This window comes from Micropterus salmoides, unplaced genomic scaffold, assembly GCF_014851395.1.
Source record: "Micropterus salmoides isolate LMB-PRFRI ecotype aquatic unplaced genomic scaffold, ASM1485139v1 Ms_hic_scaffold_21, whole genome shotgun sequence".
Taxonomy (NCBI): Eukaryota; Metazoa; Chordata; class Actinopteri; order Centrarchiformes; family Centrarchidae; genus Micropterus; species Micropterus salmoides.
In genome coordinates, this window is record NW_024041262.1 from 28341925 (window position 1) to 28367194 (window position 25270).

At 43.5% G+C, this 25270-nt stretch overlaps 1 protein-coding gene across 1 annotated transcript in view; it reads left to right on the top strand.

Annotated features, from left to right (window-relative positions):
* The window catches only part of LOC119916352 (janus kinase and microtubule-interacting protein 3-like), a 45539-nt gene extending 23630 nt beyond the window's left edge, over positions 1-21909 (top strand). Inside the window, exons 17-23 of the mRNA XM_038736338.1 lie at positions 595-660; positions 1255-1323; positions 3306-3383; positions 6153-6383; positions 6564-6629; positions 17991-18050; positions 19738-21909. Of these exons, the coding sequence (XP_038592266.1) occupies positions 595-660; positions 1255-1323; positions 3306-3383; positions 6153-6383; positions 6564-6629; positions 17991-18041 (561 nt within the window). The 3' untranslated portion in view covers positions 18042-18050; positions 19738-21909. The remainder of the gene's footprint in view (positions 1-594; positions 661-1254; positions 1324-3305; positions 3384-6152; positions 6384-6563; positions 6630-17990; positions 18051-19737) is intronic.
* The last annotated feature ends 3361 nt before the right edge of the window (positions 21910-25270 follow it).

Sequence of the window (25270 nt, forward strand, 5' to 3'; positions counted from 1 at the left end):
TTTTGTCATTTTGTTGACGTCTTGTTGACATGTTATCATGTGGTTGACATGTTGCTGACATATTTACATATTGTTGACGTGTTGACGTCCTGTTGTCAAGTAGTTGACATGTTGTTATTATGTTGTTGACATATTGTTGACATGTGGACATCTTCTTGACATGTTATAATGTTTTGACATGTTGGTGACATGTACATGTTGTGGATGTGTTTACGTCTGGTTGTCATGTAGTTCATGTGTTGTTGTCATGTTATTAACATGTTGTTGACATATTTACATATTGTTGACATGTTGATGTCCTGTGGTCAAGTAGTTGACATTTTGTTGACGTCTTCTTGACATGTTATCATGTGGTTGACATGTTGCTGACATATTTACATATTGCTGACATGTTGACGTCCGGTTGTCATGTAGTTCATATGTTGTAGTCATGTTGTTAACGTGTTGTCGACGTGTTGTTTATGTGTTGTTGTCATATAGTTGATACATTATTGACATGTTTTGACATATTTACATATTGTGGATGTGTTGACGTCTTGTTGTCTTTTAGTTGATATGTTGTTGACGTGTTATTGTTTGCCTCTTTTCCTGCAGAATCTGTCCAATGAGGAGCAGGTGGTGGTGATCCATGCCAGGACGGTGCTCACTCTGGCAGAGAAGGTAACAAACCCACCTGTGGTCTGTACTGTGAAGCAGGAAGTGAGGTCAGCAGGTAACTCCAGGTTTTCAGGACCACGACGGTAGTTCACTTCATACTGGGGGGAGATCGCAGGAGGGCGGGCCCCCTATCCTGTTGGCTGCAAGAAATGTCGAAGCTATTTCGCTGTGCTTTTGTAGACTGATGTCATCCTCCAGAGACTGAAGATCTGAAGCCTGGTACTTTAAGATGTGACAGTCAGCCTGCTCACGGCTTTGAGTCCGGTTTTTCTACAGTGTTTTATTCACACCGCCGCTGCAGCTGAAAGAATCAGGCTAAAACACGCCGTAAGAGCGCGTCACTGCTGATTGGGTAACGTCTGAACGTCTAGAAGCTGCCTTTTTACTTCAATAAGTCTCATTTCACTCTAAGCAAGGCTCATTAAACACCTGTGCATGGGGGTCCACGAAGGGTTCTGGTTCTGCGTCTGGCCCACAGGTGGAAAAACACTGTTGCTGTCGGTTGAGGATGGAACATGAGTGATGTCACTTCCTGCCACACTTTCTAACACTGTTGTCTGTCTCATCCTGTCTGTCTCTACCTGTCTGTCTTGTCAGTGGTTGGAGTCCATCGAGGTGACGAAGTCGGCTCTGCAGCAGAAGATGTTGGACATTGAGAGTGAGAAGGTAAAAAACGAACTGTATCTGCACCAGACGCTGCCGCCTGATGGCTTCTGTGACATTTATGCCTTGTCATTTTACCTTTAATAAGTATTCCCGTCAGATGGAGACCAAGGCACACACTAGGTGTGGAAACCAACGCCATGGACAGGCATCATTCACCTGTAGATCACTTTTTGAGAGGAAAGACTTGCCATTCACTTTAGGTTAGCAGCATAAGCTAACAGGAAGTGGCAGAGTCAGGTGACTTTTCAACTGGTGGATGATTTTCTGAAGAATGTGGTCACACTGTATAGATGTTATACACCTGCTAACACCTTTGATTGGTCAGGTCACCTCCAGGTGTGAACCACCGATGTTCTGCTACACCTTCATTAACACCAGTTTGTATTGAACCAGGTAGGATATCCAACAAGTCCTCCAACCTAAACAGCAACATAGGTTGTTTATCCATGCCTCCCAAAAAGACACGTGTGCATCAACTATGTTATGTCACATGACAGTAAATATGAGGTTAATGTTGTGAAATGGTCACAGATCGGTTAGGTTTAGACAACAAAAACTACTTGGTTGGGTTTAGGAAAAACATGGTTTGGGTCAAAGTAAGTAAATTACAGAAGTCATGTGACGGAAGTCAGTCACGCTATTTAAGTTAAAACTCATAATAAGTCAACATTTACTTCACACGGGACTCAGACGCTGCTCTCCTGTTCAGGGTTTGACCCATCCGACCACCCCATCCTGCCTCCTTATGTGGACTTTCTTACTATTTTCAGTTTACAGGTTTATTTACCCTTTGTTTATGATTTACGATTTGATGATTTATGATAACAGTCCAAATAAAAGGCAAGGTAGACCAAACACAGGGGTAAATCCAACAAAGGCAGGGCAAGCCAACACAAGGGAATCCAGAGAAAACAGACCACTAGGCAGAACACTCAACATTTGGGACACATCACGCACACAAGCAGGCAGAGTAATCAGTCACAGGTGATACACATAAGCAATCACGGCAAACAGGAAAGCTAGCTGTCCAAAGCTGGACAAAAACACCCACACCAGTGATTACAAAATAAAATAGGAAGTAAAGCTACCAAATATATAGAAGGATATAAGTAACTAAATACAACAGAGAACAAGGAAGCAATGATCAATTAACAAAACCTAAGCAAGAACACAGAGGCAATGAAAAACAGGAATGGATACACTCGTCGTGACAATAACATGCTGCACAACCAACTTCTATTGTCGTCTTTTTGGCGAGGACAGTCTCGGGATATCATATACAGATTACACATTAATGTCAGGCAGAGATGGGAAGATGTTTCCGCTGTGTTTTCGTTCTTCACATGTGGAAACTTTGTGAACTTTAAAAAATGTCTGAGCTCGATGAGGATTTCTCATCAAGTCTTTTCTTGTTCAACAAGTCACACAGAAAACAGAAAAACAATGTTGAACAAGTTCCACTTTTACATTGAACCAACAGAAAGGTATCATCAGCGTAACAGTGGAAATGAATTATATTTCACATTAGAACATTTTGATGAAGCATAATTCAAGAAACTTCCTTCTGAAAGATTTTAACAATGTGAGAACCAGGCCAGAGACACCAGAGCAGTTTTCAAGACGATCAGTATGAGTATGCTGTGATCAGTGGTATCAAAACCGCACTGAGGTCCAGAATCTGAATCCATGTTAAGCAGAAGATCTGTTCCCACTTCAGGCAGCGCAGTTTCAGTGGAGTGAGTGAGAAAGTTCACACAGACTGCTGTTACTGATGTGGGCGGAGAGATGCTAAGACACAACTCTTACTAATTCTTCTTTAAAGACCTGAAGGTTAGAGGCTGGTCTTCAGTTACTGACAGGTCCTGGATCAAAGTGTAGAGGTTTAACCCCAGCAGTCTGAAAACTAGTTGGGATGCTGCCAGCACACTCATTACCGCACTGATTCCCAGTAAGTGACCTCTGACCTCTGTGTTGTTTTCTAGGATCTGTTCAGTAAACAGAAAGGTTACCTGGATGAAGAGCTGGACTACAGGAAGCAGTCAATGGATCAGGCTCATAAGGTCAGTGTGACACAATAAGCAAGAGGTAATGAGCTCTAGAGGCGAATGGCGTCATGTCGAAAACAACTCTTCCTGTGTGCTAAGGCTGCACAGCCCAACAACAGATATCCTGATCCCGGGATGACCGGCTTTAGGAAGTCTAGATCGGCATAATAGCAAGTCATCATTACAGGCCAGGAAATCTTCGTGGTCCCTGAACTCTCATTCCCTCCTCATCCTTCTCCTCTGCAGTGCAGGAGCAGCCGTCACACAGCAACACGGAGTGTCAGGCAGTATTTATGTTTACAGCGGTTACACCAATGACAGCCTGGCACACAGCACCTATTCTTTTCTTTTCAAACACTGATAAAAACTAAAATCGTACTGGGTGATGTATGCACAGTGTTCGATATTAAACCTACTGAAGCTCTGTTCTAGACTGCTTTAATGCTATTTGATGTAATCTGGGACTTCTTGGGGAATTTGATGGTGAGCAGCGCTGCTCAGGAATCTGGCTTGAACTCAAAAGCAGACTGGAGACGAAGATGAAGTGGTTTATTTAATAAACACAGAGTAGCATGAATATTAGAGAGCAAGTGGGGCTGTGTGAGCTGGCAAACTGTGGTGGCCCAGAGGCCTGTACCACGAAGCGGGGTACCTGGCTTATCCAGGTAACTTCAGGAGTAACATCATCACGTCAGGTGTAACGTCCTGATAAACCCTCACTACGAAAGGTGGACACGTGTAAACCGAGGTCTGTTGCCATGGCAATTGACGCTGCATCTCTAAAGTGCTCCCAGCAGGTTTTGTTGGTGGTTATCTCGAGGTTACCCTGCACGTGGACTACACACCACATCTGTACTCAGTGTTACTGATGAGAAGCAGGATCTTAATCTACACCACTTGATCAAATATGTTTAGATTTCATACTGACTTGTTCCTCTGAGCTGCAGCTGAAATGAAGTTATTTCCGTTCAGACAGCGAGCCCTGCAGCCGAACTGGGATTTCAGAGAGAGATTTTAATTAATTAACGGGACCGTTTCTGAGATGGAGCCCATCTGTCGGCTATAACTGAATTCTCCCGAGTGTTGTCACATATTTAGATTGACGAAGTTACGTGTCCAAAAAATACAGAGCCAGGGTCGGGGTTAATAACCGAGAAAAAAATCCTAGATGAAAGTGTCAAATTTACAAGAACAAAACTCGGAAATTCCCTGAAATTAAAGTCACAAAAAAATCAGAAATCGCTCCAATCCACGACAAAGTCTCTGAGGTGCATGATGGTGACTGTGGGTTGAGCTCACTGCTAAATCTGATTGCAAAGTCTAATATAACTTTCCAGTGTGTGCATATTACACGGCAGACGCGTGTGTGATGTTGCAGCCTTGCAAAGTGAAGGTTCTCTCATAAATGTGTGATATTCAAGTTTTTTACTTGTACATTAATCTTGGAAATTAACCTCCTTTTTACAGTGGACCTTATGTGCAGCTGGACCTTTACATCTTAATCATATTACACATAAAAGAAGAGCCCAAAAAATTCATCACAGAGATTTGAACTACAATAAGAACACTGTGAAGATAATTAGGCTACAAATTCACTCCATGCGATGCCAACAAGCCTCCCTGGCTTTGTCGGCCGCCACGATATTAGATTTAGCCGTTGTCTTTACATTCATCATTTCCTGACACTACCAACGTGCGTTCCTCTGGAGAAATACGGAGCATGCGCCGTTGCGAAAAAAGTCTGCCTGCACGGCCGAACACGTCGCTTTTATGTGAACGCGCACCAAGTCCAATTAAGTTAACACGGACTCAACTAACCAACGTCTGATCCACCGTCGTAGTTTAACTGCAGTGTAGGAGGTCAGTTTGTTACCCTGAGTTTGCCCGATAACCCCGAGTTAACTCTGAGGAGGTTGAACTCCCTTCTACAGGCCACAGGGTTCCCTCTGTGTTCACAGGGTAAACTGTGGTGGCCCGGTCTTACAGGGTTTACCCTAGGTATAAATAGCGTCACAATCACCATTTCATAATTTATTTTTTATAATTTTTTATTATATTCCAGCAGAGTTATATTAATTTTTATGATCAGTGGGACAGATACACACACACACACTCTCCGCTCCCTTCCAGCTTCATTAAGCCTTCAAAAACCTGTTATTATGCATTTTTCTTTGCCGTTTCAGTAGCACGATCAAGGCTCTGTTGTTTCCCGTTCGGTTTGGCAAACAGGAGCGTAACATTTCCGTCTTTTAAATAGTATTTTCTCGCGCGCTTTCCTGATCACATGAACTGCACAATTATGGTTTTTGGTTAAAAAATTATTTGTGATGCAAATAACTGTTTCAGGGGAGGAAAATGTTTGTGGAGATGGATATAATTATTGTTGAAAATATGTTGAAGTGTAATAAATATAAATCCTTTTCTGTAGTTCGTAAATTGTGTAAATAATTGTTGAGCCCAGTGGGCGGGGCTACTGGCTTTAAAAGTTGCACCTGTGGGCCTGTGAAGTCAGTCCTGGCCTGGTGACAGAGGAGGTAACTAGTGAGCTGTGTTTTTGTGGGGAGAGAGAAGTTGAGTTACTGAAGAACTCTTTTTCTAACTTTATTATTGAGTAAGTTGTGAAAAAGTTTCACTGTTTGCACTTTGGAGGCTGGCCTATTAAAAATCACGTCACTGTTTTTCGACTACGCCTGTGTTTTTCCCAATTTTTGAGGAGTTTGGAAGAGAACTCCGCTACAATCAGATAAATCTTTTTTCATTTTAAAATGTCTCTCCTCGATGCAGAGGATCCTGGAGCTGGAGGCCATGTTGTTTGAGGCTCTGCAACAGGAGGAGGAGTCCAGGATGGAGGGATTAAAGATGGAGGGTCGTCTGTCTGAAACACTGACGGAGGAAGAGAGGGAGGAGCTTAAGAGAGCAATGGACCAATGGAAACGGAGTGTGATGTTCGAGCTGCGAGAGAGAGACGCCCAGATCCTCAGAGAGAGGATGGAACTACTGCAACTCACACAACAGGTAAACATTAGAACAACAGGTAAATTTTAGAATAACAGGTAAACTTTAGAACAACAGGTAGACATTAGAACAACAGGTAGACATTAGAACAACAGGTTCATACCTGATAGATAAATGTTTATCTGCGGGTGCTGTATGTTTTATTTTGTGTAATGGACATGATGTTTGTATGTTTCACAGAGAAACAAGGAGCTGGAGGAATTTATAGAAGCACAGAAACGACAAATAAAAGAGTTGGAAGAGAAGGTAATGCTATGAAACTACTACCACCACTACTGCTACTACTACTACTACTGCTACCACTACCACTACCACCACCACCACTACTACTATTAGTACTATGTAGTGGACCTAAATTTATTAGTTATGCATTTTAATAAATTTATGAGAATTGATACCCAATTATGAATTATTATTCATAAAATCAGAATTTCCTCGTTAAGGGCACCACCGGAGTTGTTATAATCCTAGAGTCTCCGGACCTCTAGGTAGTTTTGAATAATTATACAATTATTACTAGTGATCAGTTAGTTAATAATCGCTCAATTATCTTAAATCAGTCAGTCAGTCTCATATCTAAAGGGTCAATTCTCTTGGCAGGAACTATAAATAGGCAACACACACAGCTCTTGATTATATTACAGTGAATTTATTCTCTAACTAAGGTGATAAAAGATGGTTGGATACAGGGAACATAAACATTTGCTGAACAATGAGCCTGGAGGTTCGATTGTGGGAAGCATTTGACTCATACGGCATAGAAGAGCTAATGAAAGTAAACTAATGCTATAGTTTAGGAGTTAAAATGGACATCTGATCACAGGACGTGTGTTAAGTCTTACTGCTTGTCGACAGCCTGCTTTTGGCCTGTTGCACGGGTCCCACTCTAGCTGCCGATCCTGGCTTTTTGCTAGGGATTCTTCGGGGTTCTCCGTGTCTGATTGAAAACGCCTCCTCCGTCTGGCAATTCGGCTGTTTGCAGGTTTCCTTGGTTGTAGCTGGCGAGACCACGTGGCTTGGTCTGACCTCGGTGAAGTTGGCTCGACGAAAAAGGCTTAAAATGGAACTTGGTCGTTCCTGAATTAGTCCAGTGTAACTTAACGGAACTCATAACTTTAACAAACAAAAGAAATAAAGAAAATAAAACAAACTGAAGGCAGATTGATGTCTCGGCACTTCAGGTGTGTAGCTTCAGGCGAACAAAGGCCTGTTTGTTTCGCTGGCCGAGTCTGGGCGTTGCCTGGCGAGGCACGCCACGCGCGTGCCGAAGCATCCAGAGGGCCGAGTGGAAGAGCGAGAAGAGGGAAGCGTCTAGAAGAGAAGAGTCTGGCGAGCAGGTCGCGTGTCGCTCTTTTGTTGCCTGGGGCGTGGTTCCCCAGGCGTCTCAGGTTTCCCCAGGAACTGCCTTCCTAAACTTAATGTCTAAAGAAAAGAAATTATTTGCACGTATTATAATCAAATATTTTCCACAATCGAACCTCAATGGTTGAACGGTTGTACTGTTCTAAGCATTTGGTAACAGGAAACAATTGTCACATTAGTGGTCAGGATTTTATACATTTAACCGCATTTCCGACGAGGGCATGTAATACTTATTTCGTCCACTTGGGGGAGCTCAGGTTACATGAGGAAAGCTTGGATTAAATCAAAGATCGTCTCTCCTTAGGAACCGGGGAATATTGTTGATTCATCCTTAAATTCAAGCTGGCGATTAAGAGTATAGTAAAACATTTGTTATCATTTCTAAAGGGATTTTGTAAGAAAGTATTATGAACAAGCATGGATTACATTAGATGAAGGAGTGTCTTGCTGAAAATAAAAACATTGCACAAGTAACTTCTTTTCAGCACTAATATCAACAACAGATAGCAACAACAGTTAACATAACTACTCAAATAGAGGCAAACGTAATCAGGTAACTAAAGATTTAACTCAATTAAATGCTTTGAGTATTTTGGAGACTGCAGTCCTTTGTCATCCAAAGTTCAGTGTCTGGAACATGTCACACTTAGGTGAGACAAGGAGTATCCTTTTGATGTGGTAATAAAACAAAGAATAAGGTCAGTTTCCACGGAAACGTGTGTGGTGGGGTAAGTTTTGATAGGCTGTTCAGGGAGATGCCAATGGCTGGCTCGTGTCCCTTTGTCAGTTTAACAGTCAGGCCCCGCGTTATCAGCTTCGGAATCAAAATGGTGCCAGTTTTATGGTCGGGCTAGCACTTAGAGAAAGCAACTTTGACCCCTCCCCATCTTCTCTGGGGAGGAGAAAGGAATTTAGGGTAGCTCCACATTCATTCAATATAAAATGCACAAATCCACACGTTGTTCACTACAGTCCCCCCTTCGGCCAAAATGTTCCCTCCGATAGGTAACGTTTTGGACGCAATGAGAAACAACATGTGGGTTTGTCAGGTGCAGGTCGACTTTGTCAGGTACTGATGATGCTGGTGAGCTGGAAGGAGTCAAGCAGAGCAGAGCAGGTGGCAAAACACAACATCTGTGATCAGGTTGATGTCCTTCTAAGGCTACTAATTCTGCTAGTCACTTAGGGTAACCCCAATTAGCTAGTCTTAAAGTAGCAGGTGCCTGCTGTGTTACTTAATCACCTGAAACAAAGTAAAGCGGAAAATTAATTTGGGAAGCAAAACAAATATCTTAACAAATGACAAGTCGTGTGTGAGCATGACCAACATTATTTCTCAGAAATTCATTGATATTCAGAGCCATAACCTGCAGTGAGCTTGAAGGTTGTTTAGCTGGTTTAGGCTAACAGTCTAGTCTGAGGGTCTTAGCCCTTTCAAAACAAATTTTATAAAAGAAGCGGCTTTTAGTCCTGAGAGGAACTGTTCTGAGTGGTTTCTATTTCTGCAGTTGCTGCAAGATGTCTGCTCTGGAGCAGGTACTCTTAATTGGTATAAGGAACAATAAATTTAGACAGTAACCCCCACTTGTGACTAAGTGGTCAGGTTGGGAGCGGCTCCACCTGGTGGGTGGAAATTTTTTTTTTTGAAATTCTAATTTAATTGGTTAAAGACCTCCACTGGTAATTTAGTGGGAGGTTTAAATTGCAACAGGGAGACACAGAATAGTGGCTAGAGCTGTGGGTGGCGGACCGAAGTAAAAGATACCTGGCTTCCAAGTTCTGTTTTACAAGGCACGCACTCGAACTCTAATGACCTTTTAACCACTAGCAGCTATCGTCCCTAATTGAGGATTTCTGTCAATTATTAATTTATTAGGACGTTATCGGTCCCGACAAGTCCCATGGGATTTTTGTGAAGCTTGGTTCGGTCCAGAACAGGTGAATGTTTGTCTGTGACCACAGAAGGATCGGTCCAGTGGGGAGAGAACTTGTGTGCAAGTCTTCCTGTTCTCTGGCCGTCCTGTTTCCTTAGTGGAGCAGAGATGTGATGACAAACTCTGTCCCCCCTTCGGAGCTTGTTGTGAGACGCATTTTGGTCGTTATAGACTTTGCATCTTTGTGTGCTGTCTAAATTATTTTGCCTGCGAGGAAATGTTTATTTCCTCTGGCTGGTTCAGTTTGGGGTTCCCTCCTGTCAAATTGTGTCTTTGACAAGGGAAAAGAAATGCCTCTCCGTTGTAAGGAGGCTCTGTGTGATGGTTTTGCTGGTTGAGACTGGCAGCAAACCTTACAGGTTTTGATGTAGTCTGCTACATCTTTTTGCATGTTTGGCCAATATGCTACTTGTTTTAGTGCATTGTGTGTTGCACTGAACCCTTCGTGGCTTTTGTAAGGTGAGTCATGGGCGTGCATGAGCATCACCCCCCTGTGGCTCTGAGGCACCACGAACGCAGGTGAAGTGCGGGCGTCTGAGACATACGAGAGAATGCCCGTGACGACACGCAAAGAAGAGCGCACCAGGTAAAGGTGTTTCAAGCCAGGGATGGAAGCAAGCTCAGTGTTGGAGACAGGCTCTGCGTCAGAAAGGCAGAGGAGCATTTTGCTAATGGCGGGATCAAGAGTTTGAAGCCGAATTAGGTCAGAGTCACCAAGAGAGTCAGGGCTTGAATTTGTGGCGCAGGGGCGGCTGTCACAGACAAGCCTGCTGCCTGGGCTCTGGTGGCATCGCAAGTCATAAGGGCGGGATGGGTGGGGAGCAAATCCGCTTGGGAGTGCTGGGGTGTGTCTTTAACAGCACCCTGTTTGCCTAGTGCTGTAAACTTGGTGTCAAGTTCAGCTGTAGGATGAATATATGTGGTGTCTGACCCCCCTCTCATGCCTTTATGTAAAGTCATGGAGGATGGCTCTGGTGAAGTGTTGACAGGGAAGGCGGTGACAGTTTGTGCACCCATCTGTCTGTCATTGGTCCTGTTGCCTGTGGGAACAGAGTCGCTGGTAAGCGGCAAAGAGGAAAGGCTGATAGTAGCCTTTGAAGGCTCAGTGTGAATCACTTCGTTAATAGAGAGGTTAGGAGGCAAGGAAGAAGGCATGTGCCCCATCTCTGGAGTCTTGAGCTCACAGTCATGAGTGTCGGTGCTGATCGGCCAATCCAGTGGAGTGGTTTTGGGGATCAGTGCGTCATTTGAAGTGGTAACTAAAGCACAGAGGCGGGTTTCTCGTTCTGTGATGTATTCAGACAGTGAGATAGGCAGGGTCGTTTCACCTGTGCCCAGATCGTCAAGTTCTGAAAGTCAAGCAGTGGCTCAAAGCGGTTAAGGAAGTCTTTGCCAATGAGTAGAGGAATGGCGTCAAATGGTGAGACATACACCGGGTGGATGAGGTCCATGGGACCGATAGACATGTGGACTAATGTCATGGCTGTCAGATTGAGGTTTTCAGGGCCGAGTGGCTGGACCTCAATGTCACAAGTCTGTAGTTTCAGGTCTTTGTGGGAGCGGGTCATAGCCTGTAGCTGCCTGAAGAGGGCTGATGACATTATAGTGATGTCTGCAGCTGAATCAAGAAGTGCTTCCTGCACCAGAGTGTTTTCAAGTGTTACAGGCAGGTAGAATTTCCGTGAAACTCCCCTTTCAGTAAGGTGACACAAGAACTGTTGGGAGGGCGGACTGCCCTGAGTGGCTTTGGACTCTGTGAGAGGATCTCTCTTGAGTGGACTGTACCACCAGGAGTGTCCTGGAGGGAGCGGTTCTCTCAGTCCATCTGTGTGAGCGTGTCAGTCGTTTTGACAAAGTGTCAGGAGAAGGGGACTTTGGCTTTGCAGCAGCTGCGGCCAAGTGCTCTGCCTTCTTATCTTCCTGTTTGGACAGGGTTTGGAGCAGGCGCTTAAGCGCTGTAATTTCCTCCTTACTAAAAGTGGGTGTGTCAGACTCACTTTCAGTGTTATCGTATTTGTGTCTCTATAGTGGGATCTCTGGAGTGTAGCTCTCTGAGATCGCCTGTCCCAATTTTTTGGGATTGGTGATGCTTGTGTCCCCCCTTCCGTGAAAAGAGGTGGGTTTCACAGCGGTTGGGCGTGTACCTGGGCCGATGGGTTTCAGGCCTCAGATTTTGGCTCTTCTCAGACCAAGATGGCTCTGAGTGACGTCGACCATGCTCATTTTGCTGAGGCAGGCTGCACCTCTGCTTCTGGCTTGGTCTATAATTCTGGGAGGTGATGCAGGTTGACGCAGGTGTTTCAAGACCAGGAGCTCGTTTTGGCTCCACCTGTAGGGAATTGATGCTGAGAGTGAGGACACCATGGGGCTCAGGATGCCTCGTCATGGTGAGTCTCTGCTTTTCAAAACCTTTTGTAGCTAACTCGCGTAGCTGTCGACTGGTTTGGGTGCGTGGGCAGGCTGCCACACCCAGATGATGACTGGTAGTGGGGTGGAGGTTTGGATAAAAAGATATTTGAAGTTTAACTTCCTCCATATCGGGCTCATTTTTGGTACCAAAGTACGCTTGTCTGAGTCGGTTGTAGTACTGCTGAGGAGGTTCTGGCCTCCCTTGCTTAACAGCAAGTGCAGCTGTTAGACCTGATTGTGCTGTCAAGTCAGAATATTCCTCTACCAGTGCCTGGCAGAGCGAGTCATAATCTTGTCTGACATACCTGGGCTGGCGTTCAATAAAGCTGCTGACCTCTCGACTAGATGTCACCTTGATCAGGTAAATCTTGTCGTCAGTGGTGGCAGCAGGGAATTTCCGCAAGTAGTATTCAATATCTTTTAGATAGATACTGGTCTCATTTGAGCCTGTAGACTCAGGCTCGAAGCGTGTTATGTGGCGAGCGATTTTGTCTAAGTCCCTGTCAGAGGGGCTTAAGTCATGGTCAGCAGTGGGCGGCGGATGCAGCCGAGGGGAGTAAGCCGTCTTCACCTGAGTAGGTGGAGGGCTATTTCTCTGGCGCTCTGTCATGATCCTGTGGGATCAGTTGTGGGAGTGGTCGTGGAGACCATCCTCCTGAGGCTGGCAAAGGGGAGCGAGCCTTGTCTCTCTCTGGTGGGAGTGTTTTGTAGGAGGGAGTGTGTTGGCTGTCTCACATGAGAGCTGGAACTCTCTTCTGGTATCAGCCAACTCCTCCTTGTTTTCCTGCTGTAGCGGGGATTGGGTTACTCTGTCCCTGTCCTCTAGCTGTCTTCGCATTTCTTGCATGCGTTTTTGGTCAGCTTCTCTAAGTTTGCTATAAACTTTACTCGTAATTTTAGCTCTTTAATTTCCCCCACTGCTTGTCTAAGGAGGGTTTCTGATTGGTCAAGAGATTCAGTTGTGTCTTTAACTTTACTTTTGGTCCACTCTAACTCCTGTTCTTGCTGAAAGAGTGAGTGTTCAAGCTGATTGGTCTTTTCCTGCAGCTCAATTTTCTCCTCATCGACTCCACCCTCCTGTGGGAGGTGGCAAGGAGCTTGTAGGTCAGTGATGCGTTCTTCCGCTTCACTTAGTGACTGCCTGGTGTTTTCCAGCTGCTGTTCAAGCTGGTGCGTGTGCTTAGACTGGGCAGACATTACAATAGCTAGTTTTCCTAGCATCTGGGACAAGGCTTTGTCCTTTGAGGAAGTGGCTAGAGCAGTTGTTACCAGCTCTGCAAAAATTGTTTCAAGGTTCACCGCATCGGTGCCTTGTAGTTGGCTTGAGTAGCCAGGTACCATGGTCTCGTCATGTGGGCCAAGATGGAGTCAAAGTGTTCCAGTGGGTCGCCCCCACTGGCTGCCACTAAGCGTGGGTCTGCCATGTTCAAAGGCAGGTGCTCAAGTGGTTTGGTTAAGGACTTTGCTGTGAGTCCAAATCAGACAACAAACGAGTGTGTCAACTCAGAGGATATACCTACAAATACAAAAATAAATGGGTGTTGCTTCTATAGCTTCCTGGAGCTGTTGATGTTCCTTTAAGTTAATTTGGAAGGCTGGAATCTGAAGAAAAGAAGGATCAAAATCAAATCTATGGACTCAGTTATACAATTTGCTTTAACAAAATCAGAAGTGGACTACAGGTGTTAGCTGGTACAGCAGACCTGAGCCAGTCAGTTAAACAGAGTTTCAGCTAGTGTGTTTACTAGTTGAGAAAAAGGGAATGTCAGGTTGGAGAAAGCTGACTTTCAAGTCAGACTTAAATGCCCAAACTGAAAATTCAAATTTAGGGTGAAGGCAAAAATAGGAAAATGAAATTAAATCACACTTGGGACTAAAGTTAAATGCTATAGATCAAATCAAAGTTCATGTTACAACTAGCTTGACAATCAAAGCTCAAAGTTGGAAAAATTGTTTGAGAAAATTTAAATTTTAGAATCAAAAATTCGGGAAAATTAAAATTTGAGATTAAAAATAATTAAATTTCAAAAATCAAAGTTCAAAGGCAATGAGAATAAACTCAAAGTTCAAAGTTACATTAACAAAAATCCCAGGCTGATTAAAGTGGATTAAATAAAAAAAAATCAAAGCTGATTAAACTGAAGTCTTAATTACCCTTTGGTAATTATCAAGTTATCAAAATTCCAATTGCTATAAAAGTCGAGTCCAAGTTACATTTATAATGAACAAGGATTAAAGAAAGCTAGTTGGAAAGCTATCAATTCAACTTATCAAGCTTAATGTAGGTTTCAGAATTCCAGTCAGTCCAAACAACAAAGGTTAACAAAATTCAAATCAAGATGTTATTCTGCATTTATCTTATTTCCTGCAAGGATCAAAAATAGCACTACAGAAAGGCTTCAAAATGACAAAGTCAAAATCAGGGATATTGCAGCAGTAATGAGAATAAAGCTTTTTATTCAAATACAGCTGGATCAAAATTAGAAAAGCGAATCTTTGAATAAAAGATTGCATCAAAATTAATAGAACTACTCAGTGTAATCCTAGGTTAGGGTAGGGAATTGGCTCAGTACCTTGTTACAAGCAAACACCCAATCGATCTTTAAAAGTTATTCAAGGAAAAAGGAGAGCCGGTGCTCTATCCTACACTTAAGGAGTAACACTCCTTATTAATTTAATCTGAGAGTCGACACAATGGTTTATGTGTCTCAAGTTAACAAGATCTATCACCAAAGTCTGGTTTAATTCACTCGATTCAAACGCTCATCTCTGTCACTGATGACGCTGAAGTCGATTTAATGCAGAGCATGCAATTTATTCCGCCAGCCAGTAGGGGAGCTGTGGCTCCGCCTCGGGCGCGGCCTATTTCTCAATGTAGAAGAAGAAGCGGCTTCCTCTCTGGTCCTCGGACCCAACAGCTGTTAGCTTCAGGCTAACGCAGTTAGCAAACCGTCGTTGCAGCAACGGCAGTAAATCAGAACACTGACGGACACCAGTCCCGCTCAAAATGGGGGAAGGACTCGCTCCTTTGTTTCAATGACTCAGCTTGCTTTCAAGCTTCGATTTAGCGTTAACTTAGCTCGGTAGGTACAACGCTACAGGCTAAACTCGGCGTCTTCACGCCTGTGACTCCACTGCAGGGCAGCTGTATTTGTTGAAGTAGCTAATTTCAACAGGATACCGGAGTTTTGCATATAACATAACAATCCACGGCTCAGCGCGTCAGACTGTTATTTATAGCCGCAAACAAATCACATTGGCACAGCGCAACTGTAATCTGTCTGCCTCTTATTAGGCCTTAAAATTGTCAATATCGGTTAAGTTTCTCTCAACCAAAAGGGCATTTCATCCACTCGTCAGCGGAGATTGTATGTAGCTTTAGCTCAGATTTCTCATATGGCAACGTTACAGGATGCATTCAGTTTAACATTAGCTCGGCCCTCATAGCTCAGCTCACTACAGCTCTGTACTGAACAACAAAGAATGATGGCCCTGCGGCCAAACAAGTTGCACAAAGCATTTCATTTCACAACAAAGAACATGGTCAAAACTCACACACTTTCATCACTAACGTTAAGTTAAGAGGGAAGACAGGACAGTTTCTAGGGAGCAACTTACTGGGCGATAATTATTTCAGTGGCAAAATTTTGGAGGGAAAAATTTTCTCAATAACTTTTCTCAATAACTTCTCTGCATCAGGGCTGTGTGTATAGTCTATTATTATAGTATGTCACAAGGCCTCACACGGAAGGCTCCATTATGTAGTGGACCTAAATTTATTAGTTATGCATTTTAATAAATTTATGAGAATTGATACCCAATTATGAATTATTATTCATAAAATCAGAATTTCCTCGTAAAGGGCACCACCGGAGTTGTTATAATCCTAGAGTCTCCGGACCTCTAGGTAGTTTTGAATAATTATACAATTATTACTAGTGATCAGTTAGTTAATAATCGCTCAATTATCTTAAATCAGTCAGTCAGTCTCATATCTAAAGGGTCAATTCTCTTGGCAGGAACTATAAATAGGCAACACACACAGCTCTTGATTATATTACAGTGAATTTATTCTCTAACTAAGGTGATAAAAGATGGTTGGATACAGGGAACATAAACATTTGCTGAACAATGAGCCTGGAGGTTCGATTGTGGGAAGCATTTGACTCATACGGCATAGAAGAGCTAATGAAAGTAAACTAATGCTATAGTTTAGGAGTTACAATGGACATCTGATCACAGGACGTGTGTTAAGTCTTACTGCTTGTCGACAGCCTGCTTTTGGCCTGTTGCACGGGTCCCACTCTAGCTGCCGATCCTGGCTTTTTGCTAGGGATTCTTCGGGGTTCTCCGTGTCTGATTGAAAACGCCTCCTCCGTCTGGCAATTCGGCTGTTTGCAGGTTTCCTTGGTTGTAGCTGGCGAGACCACGTGGCTTGGTCTGACCTCGGTGAAGTTGGCTCGACGAAAAAGGCTTAAAATGGAACTTGGTCGTTCCTGAATTAGTCCAGTGTAACTTAACGGAACTCATAACTTTAACAAACAAAAGAAATAAAGAAAATAAAACAAACTGAAGGCAGATTGATGTCTCGGCACTTCAGGTGTGTAGCTTCAGGCGAACAAAGGCCTGTTTGTTTCGCTGGCCGAGTCTGGGCGTTGCCTGGCGAGGCACGCCACGCGCGTGCCGAAGCATCCAGAGGGCCGAGTGGAAGAGCGAGAAGAGGGAAGCGTCTAGAAGAAGAAGAGTCTGGCGAGCAGGTCGCGTGTCGCTCTTTTGTTGCCTGGGGCGTGGTTCCCCAGGCAACGTCTCAGGTTTCCCCAGGAACTGCCTTCCTAAACTTAATGTCTAAAGAAAAGAAATTTATTTGCACGTATTATAATCAAATATTTTCCACAATCGAACCTCAATGGTTGAACGGTTGTACTGTTCTAAGCATTTGGTAACAGGAAACAATTGTCACATTAGTGGTCAGGATTTTTATACATTTAACCGCATTTCCGACGAGGGCATGTAATACTTATTTCGTCCACTTGGGGGAGCTCAGGTTACATGAGGAAAGCTTGGATTAAATCAAAGATCGTCTCTCCTTAGGAACCGGGGAATATTGTTGATTCATCCTTAAATTCAAGCTGGCGATTAAGAGTATAGTAAAACATTTGTTATCATTTCTAAAGGGATTTTGTAAGAAAGTATTATGAACAAGCATGGATTACATTAGATGAAGGAGTGTCTTGCTGAAAATAAAAACATTGCACAAGTAACTTCTTTTCAGCACTAATATCAACAACAGATAGCAACAACAGTTAACATAACTACTCAAATAGAGGCAAACGTAATCAGGTAACTAAAGATTTAACTCAATTAAATGCTTTGAGTATTTTGGAGACTGCAGTCCTTTGTCATCCAAAGTTCAGTGTCTGGAACATGTCACACTTAGGTGAGACAAGGAGTATCCTTTTGATGTGGTAATAAACAAAGAATAAGGTCAGTTTCCACGGAAACGTGTGTGGTGGTGTAAGTTTTGATAGGCTGTTCAGGGAGATGCCAATGGCTGGCTCGTGTCCCTTTGTCAGTTTAACAGTCAGGCCCCGCGTTATCAGCTTCGGAATCAAAATGGTGCCAGTTTTATGGTCGGGCTAGCACTTAGAGAAAGCAACTTTGACCCCTCCCCATCTTCTCTGGGGAGGAGAAAGGAATTTAGGGTAGCTCCACATTCATTCAATATAAAATGCACAAATCCACACCGTTGTTCACTACAACTACTACTACTAAGTCTAGTCTGGTTTTGGATGGACATTAATGTTCAATCAGTCGACAGCTGATAATCACCAATGGAAGCCAGCAGTAATTGCTCTCTGTGACTTTCAACTGACTCTCCTCTGTTTTCTTCTTTTTCTTTTAGTTTCTATTTCTGTTTCTTTTCTTCTCTTTGGCCTTTATCCTCTGGTCGTAACAGCAGCCGGTGAGTCCCACAGCAACATGGTTTACTGCAGGGCAAAAAGGGTTGTTTGGGTGGGGCAACAGGAGTAGCAGCATGGATAAACACGTCTACCAAAGGTGATTCCTGCAGGTAAACAGAGTGTACTTCAGGTATGCAGGGTGTACTTCAGGTATACAGGGTTTACTTCAGGTATGCAAGGTGTACTTCAGGTATACAGGGTTTACTTCAGGTATTCAGGGTGTACTTCAGGTATACAGGGTTTACTTCAGGTATGCAGGGTGTACTTCAGGTATGCATGGTGTACTTCAGGTATACAGGGTTTACTTCAGGTATACAGGGTGTAATTCAGATATGCAGGGTGTACTTCAGGTAAGCAGGGTGTACTTCAGGTATACAGGGTTTACTTCAGGTATACAGGGTTTACTTCAGGTATGCAAGGTGTACTTCAGGTATACAGGGTTTACTTCAGGGATGCAAGGTGCACTTCAGGTATACAGGGTGTACTTCAGGTATGCAGGGTGTCCCCCAGGTATGCAGGGTGCCCCCTAGGTATGCAGGGTGTACTTCAGGTATGCAGGGTTTACTTCAGGTATGCATGGTGTACTTCAGGTATGCAGGGTTTACTTCAGGTATGCAGGGTGTCCCCCATGTATGCAGGGCGTACTTCAGGTATGTAGGGTGTCCCCCAGGTATGCAGGGTGTACTTCAGGTAAGCAGGGTTTACTTCAGGTATGCAGGGTGTCCCCCAGGTATACAGGGTATCCCCCGGGTGTACAGGGTGTACTTCAGGTATGCAGGGTATCCCCCGGGTGTACAGGGTGTCCCCCAGGTATACAAGGTGTACTTCAGGTATGCAGGGTATCCCCCAGGTGTACAGGGTGTACTTCAGGTATACAGGGTGTACTTCAGGTATGCAGGGTATCCCCCAGGTATGCAGGGTGTACTTCAGGTATGCAGGGTATCCCCCGGGTGTACAGGGTGTACTTCAGGTATACAGGGTGTACTTCAGGTATACAGGGTGTACTTTAGGTATGCAGGGTATCCCCCAGGTATACAGGGTGTACTTCAGGTATGCAGGGTATCCCCCAGGTATGCAGGGTGTACTTCAGGTATGCAGGGTATCCCCCGGGTGTACAGGGTGTACTTCAGGTATGCAGGGTATCCCCCGGGTGAACAGGGTGTACTTCAGGTATACAGGGTGTACTTCAGGTATGCAGGGTATCCCCCGGGTGTACAGGGTGTACTTCAGGTATACAGGGTGTACTTCAGGTATGCAGGGTATCCCCCAGATATACAGGGTGTACTTCAGGTATGCAGGGTATCCCCAGGTGTACAGGTTGTCCCCCAGGTATACAGGGTGTACTTCAGGTATACAGGGTGTACTTCAGGTATGCAGGGTATCCCTCGGGTGTACAGGTTGTCCCCCAGGTATACAGGGTGTACTTCAGGTATACAGGGTGTACTTCAGGTATGCAGGGTATCCCCGGGTATACAGGGTGTACTTCAGGTATGCAGGGTATCTCTCGGGTGTACAGGTTGTCCCCCAGGTATGCAGGGTTTAGCAGAGTTTCTGTACGTTACTGTGTTTTAGTTTTACAGCTGTAAATGTTATTATTAATCAATATACATTCTACAATATAAATAACTTTTATTATATAATTATTTCAATATAAATAATTGATATCTTCAGATGGTGTCTGTGTTTTAGTGTCTAGGCCCCAGAGTACAGCAGCTGAACACTCAGCAGGATCAGACCAAACGACAGGAGGACTCAGAGGATTCAGAGTTTGGGACCAGCAGCGTACTGACTGAGGCACGTTGGCTTCACTGCCCCACTGACCTGCCTCTGGCTGTTGTCAGCCAATCAGAGCAGAGCCCAGCTGTCAGCTGACTCTGGAACTACACCGTCACACCTCAAGGACGGCAACAGATGAACGCTGTGTTTCTGACAAGTGACCAGCAACCGGCAACGTCCTAACTAGCTTCCTGTTAGCTACTGTTAGCTACACCTGATATGCAGCTTACAAACACACATTCTGGCCTCAGGGGCCATCTGGACCAACGTGGCCTCAGAAGGCCCGCCGGACTGACGTGGTGCTGACCTCATACAGTTTTAGCTCAGCTGGCTGATTTTAAATATATCTGGCAAAGTTAGCTGAATTCATCCAGCTAACGCAGCTAGCTGACGTCAGTGTTCAGGGGGCTGATGGTCATCAGGTTAACGAAGCTGCAGAGACAGACAGGTGGGGGAACTAGTTCAGGAAAGTGGTTACTAAGTTACCTTGATGAGTTGAATCACAGTAGAAACCAATAGAAACTGTTGGAGCCTTCTTGTCTGTCCTGATAGAAGTTCAGTTGAATTTAACTTTGTTCTGATTGGCTGGAGAGGGGTTAACACTGTCCAGCCTCTCAGCTGCACTCTGGATCTGTGGATCTGAGGTTACAGTGTGTAACCTTCATTTAGTTTCAGCCCGCTAGAATCACCACGGGACCAAAACCTGATGAAGGATACGCGTCTTCATGACGTCAGGAGGTCTGATGGAGCTCAGAGCTGCTGAACTGTTCAAGAGAACACATCTGAAGAAGCATGAAGACACGTCAGGTTCAGGAAGGAACCTGCTACAGGGTTTACATGGGAGCCGGTCTCTGAACCAGATCATAGTGTGGGGAGATTTCACAGTAAAGTACAACGTCAGTTCTTCACAGAATAATTTCACAAAAAAATATCTTACATAGAAATGATATAATAATACAAAGATTATCAATATTATTATATGAATTCTTCATTTTACTCTGCTACTAGAGATAATCAGGACATTTGATATTGAAATGATGATCTGATCAAATGAAATCTGACAACAGGAAGTGAGTTAAAGTAAAGAACAGAAATAAAAAGTAAACAATGCCTTAAGATTCGTAGTTTGGTTCGTTTTCTGCATGTCAGAAGTTTCAAATTAATTTCAAGCCACTCTCATTCCCAGGTCACGTTTCAGCGTCTGGTACCAACGCACATGGCGCCCTTTAGCGCCATAGTTCAACGCTGAAAGTGCTACGACTAAAAGAGCAGTCAGAGTAAAGAGGTTGGATGGTGGGACAAAGACTTTAACCAGGAGACCGGTGTTTGTTTTCTGTGTAAAACAAAAAGTCAACATTGATTGTTTTTAGTGATGCGTAACTGACATAAGTTATGTAAGTAACATAGTTATTTTAACAACATTTACAGCTTACTTTATTTTGAAAGTCTAACCAGACATCATTATTCTTGCTAACCTGACACGCACAAAAATAATGCTAAAGGGTTCCCAAGGCGTTAAAGAGTGATGCCACGGGGTCTGACCAAGCGTCCGTATGTGAGGAGTTGGGAAGAGAAGGGGTTGTTCATTTTGGGAGCGATTTGTCATTTCAATATCAAATTCCTTTGTTTTTCTTTCCACTCTTCACTCTGAGGTGATGACGGAACCTGATTTATTCACCGTGTGAAATGTTTCCTCTGTGTGAATTATCTTCTGTTGTCCTGCAGCGTCCACAAAGCTAAACTGAACCAACACAGCGTTTAAGAAACCAGACCCTGCTGCTGTACTTTTATTATTCCAGATGATATTTTTCTATCTCTGCTGTGAGTCAGTGAACACCTGAAGAGTCGGCCGTCTGATGAGATCACAGATTAAACAGTGGCGGAGACAAAACTTTGTTTGTGTTTTGCTGTTTAACCGTTGAGATAATGTTGCATACATACAGCGGATCATGTAAGTACTGTGTATGCATAGTACTGTGTGTACTGCACTGTATGTGTACTGCACTGTGTGATACTGTCAGATACACACATCGAGTATACCAGATTCTGTCAGACAGGACACTTTGTTATGGTCCACTGAGTGCGTGTTAGTGTGTGTGTGTGTGTGTGTGTGTGTGTGTGTGACAGTGTAGATAAAGTGAATGTGACAGGCAAAGATATTCAGTTCACTCTGCAGCGTCTGAAGAGCTGCAGTAATGAGCACTGACCTGAGTGTGTGTGTGTGTGTTTGTTTTGCTATATTCATGGGGTCTAAAAACTGGGATTCCGCTATACTTGTGGGGTCCAACTAGCTTTATGGGGACCAAAATGCTGGACCCCTCCAGTTTAAAGCTCTGTTAAAGGGTTGAGACTGGGTTTAGGGCTCCATTATGTCAACGGCGGGTCCCCAGAAAGACAGTACCACGAGGCTGTGTCAAGCGAACAGGGTTGTGAGTCTCTTTGTGTTCACTGGACGTGAAACATTCGGAGCGCCCGCTGTGATGTCACGTGATGTCAGACTTCCCTCCTAACACCAAGACGTTCTTCAGCCGATAAGAAACCAACAGCAGCTAATGAGAAATCAATGGAGCAGCTCAGCAGGAACGTTTTTTATAATGCTTTTTAAAAGAAATCTCTTTGAGGCCCGAGGGCTTTTCCCATGCCGCTGACCTGGAGACACCTGGAGACACACACAGGGGTGGAGTTTCTCTTCCAGGTTTGAACTTTTCCTTGTGCCCCTAAATGATGTTTCCGACTCGTGGGTTCTTCAGATGTGAGGAAAACCTTCAGAGTTTGTTCAAAAGGATTCAAACTGACAGCCGCTCATGACGATCTGATTGGTTGATCCTCCTCCTCCTCCTGCTCGTTTCTCCTCTCAGTCTCATTTTGAGGTCACAGTTCCTCCATGACCTCCTTTTACTCTCCTCCTCCCTCTGGTCTCCTCATTTATCGCCTGAGGTCTTCAGCCAACCCTACTCCTCCTCCCCTTCCTCCTCCTCCTCCTCCTCCTCTCCTTGTCTGGTCTCGGATCAGATCTCTCCATGATGTCTGAGAGGAGGTGTTCTCAGGAGGACGACTGCTCCTCTCTCCTCTCCCGGCTGGGTTCGGACTCTCCTCGTCCTCGGATGAAGTATGGAGGGATGTTCTGCAGCGTCGAAGGAGCTTTCGAGAACAAAACCCTGAACTTCGAGTCGTTCAGTCCGCAGACGCAGCGTCGCCGGGCCACTCGCAGCCTTGCTGGCGGAGACGCAGAGAGAGGAGGAGGACAGACGGTGGTGTTTCCCTCCGGACACGCCCGGGAAAACTACGGCAAGAGAGAGGTTAAAATGACTTTAATGTTCTTTATTATTATGATTTCTTAATGTTTCAGTCACTGAAAACAAGAACTGACTGATGAATTTAATGTATAACTGCATTTAAACACAGTTCTGAGATCAGATTACAGGACGATGCAGAGAAATAAAGAAACCCACCTGTGCTGGAAGAAGTACTCAGACTACCCAGTTATATATCCTGTACTTCAGCAAAGGTACCAATACTACACGGTAAAAATCCTCCTTTACAAGTTAAAGTCCTGCATTCACAGTCCTCATTCAGTAAAACAGAACAACTCGTGACATGTCAGGGTTTGGGGTAAAACCAGGAACCAGTTCAGGTGAGGAGGGATTCTGTCTGCTGACTGGCTGAGGGAGGAGCCGGCGTGGATGATAAAAGCCTAGAAACATGAAACAGCTGATCAGAAACCATGGAGTTCAGGGAAAGGGCGAGTTCTGAGCATGTGCAGAACAAAACTGCATAACCCATTTATTATTGTATTATTTATATTAATATTTAATGATTTCATTACTGGGAAAATATCCCAAAAATTATAATAATATAAATTATTCATATTGATATTTAACATTAATATTCAATTATTTTAAAGGATTTAATTTAAAGGACGAGGAGATTTTTGTCAACACCATCAGCAACAGAAATGTCAAAAAAATGATTTTGAATGACCTTATAATAGATATTTTTACTCTTAGCTGTTTCTTGGTTCTCTTAATTGTATACACGTTTTTAAATGAATCATATCTCCTTTTAAAAGTTAGATTTGTCAATGTTTAATGATTACGGTTTAGTAATTCAAAACATAAAGCTATTTTGTGGCAATTGCTTGAAATTCAACACATGAATCTGAATAACAGTAATATCAAAATATTCACTAAAGTAAATATATACTGAAATGAAGAATAATGCACTTCAGTGGCATTTGTCAACAGCATCTTAGAGAGAGCCAACACCGTCAGACACAAATCCTGACGGAGTTGACAAAATACCATATTTCCCCTCAAAACACGTGTGCTCATCACAGGAGCCATCTTGTTTATCATTAGTTGCTTGTGACCTCTATAATCTACATAGATTAAGAATTTATAGCAGAGAATATGATACAAATCTTGCATTACATTAATTATGGTGTTGACACACTACGGTTGTGACATGCCAGGTGTCAACAAGTAGGTATGAAATATATAGAATCTAAACAACTTACCAGAGCTGGAGTGGTCTCATAGCATTAGAAAGAACAAGGAAGTGATAAAGGGCTCCTCAGAGTTTTAGCAGCCTTCAATTATTCCTGATTTTTTTTATTTAAAAAAAAGTCTGACGGACAAAAACCCAGGACACAAGTTAAATCGTCTAAAACGTACATTAAAATCAGTTTTAAATTGTAACTTTTGATACTTAGAAAATATTTAATGAACTACTAACAAAAAGTTTGTATAATGGTTCATTTTGCATTACTTTTAATTCTTTTTAAGCTATTGTAATGTAATGACACGGACAAGGATTTTTACAGGCACTGCTCACATATTATATCATTTATAATAATAAAAATATAAAACAACATGAAATAAATAATTGGGTGTGCTAAAACCCAAAAAAAGTTTTCTGGTTAAATGTATGAATAATATTGTGTAAATGTGTTTTATCTGGTGGACATGTTTTGTTCCAGATCTCAAGAATCACAAATTTTAAGGTATTTGTACGTCAGTAGTATTCTGAGTAGTTTAAAGGGGGAGCTGTGTTTGTTACGCATTAATGAGTTTAGATCCAGGTCACAGGTCAACCTGAGCGGTCAAAGCAACGCTATGAAAGAAAAAAAGGGAAGCAGATGTTTCACATCAAGTCATTTCCACTTCTTCAAAGACATTCAAGCGATGAGCGGAACGACATCACGGAGGCTCACGAGGATCAGCCGGTTAGCAGGAGCGTTTGGCCCGGCTGCAGACCTGCAGAGAGGATCTGCCTCCGCTGCCTGATGATGGCTGAATAATGAGGACTCCAGACGTGGACTCAGAGGGCCCAGCTGAAGATGTTAAACTCGTTCGTAAGTTCATGTGAACACAGACCTGGTCCCACATTTTAAATCACGATATGACAGCTAGTGAAATAAAGACCTTAGTTTAGATGCAAATTCCTG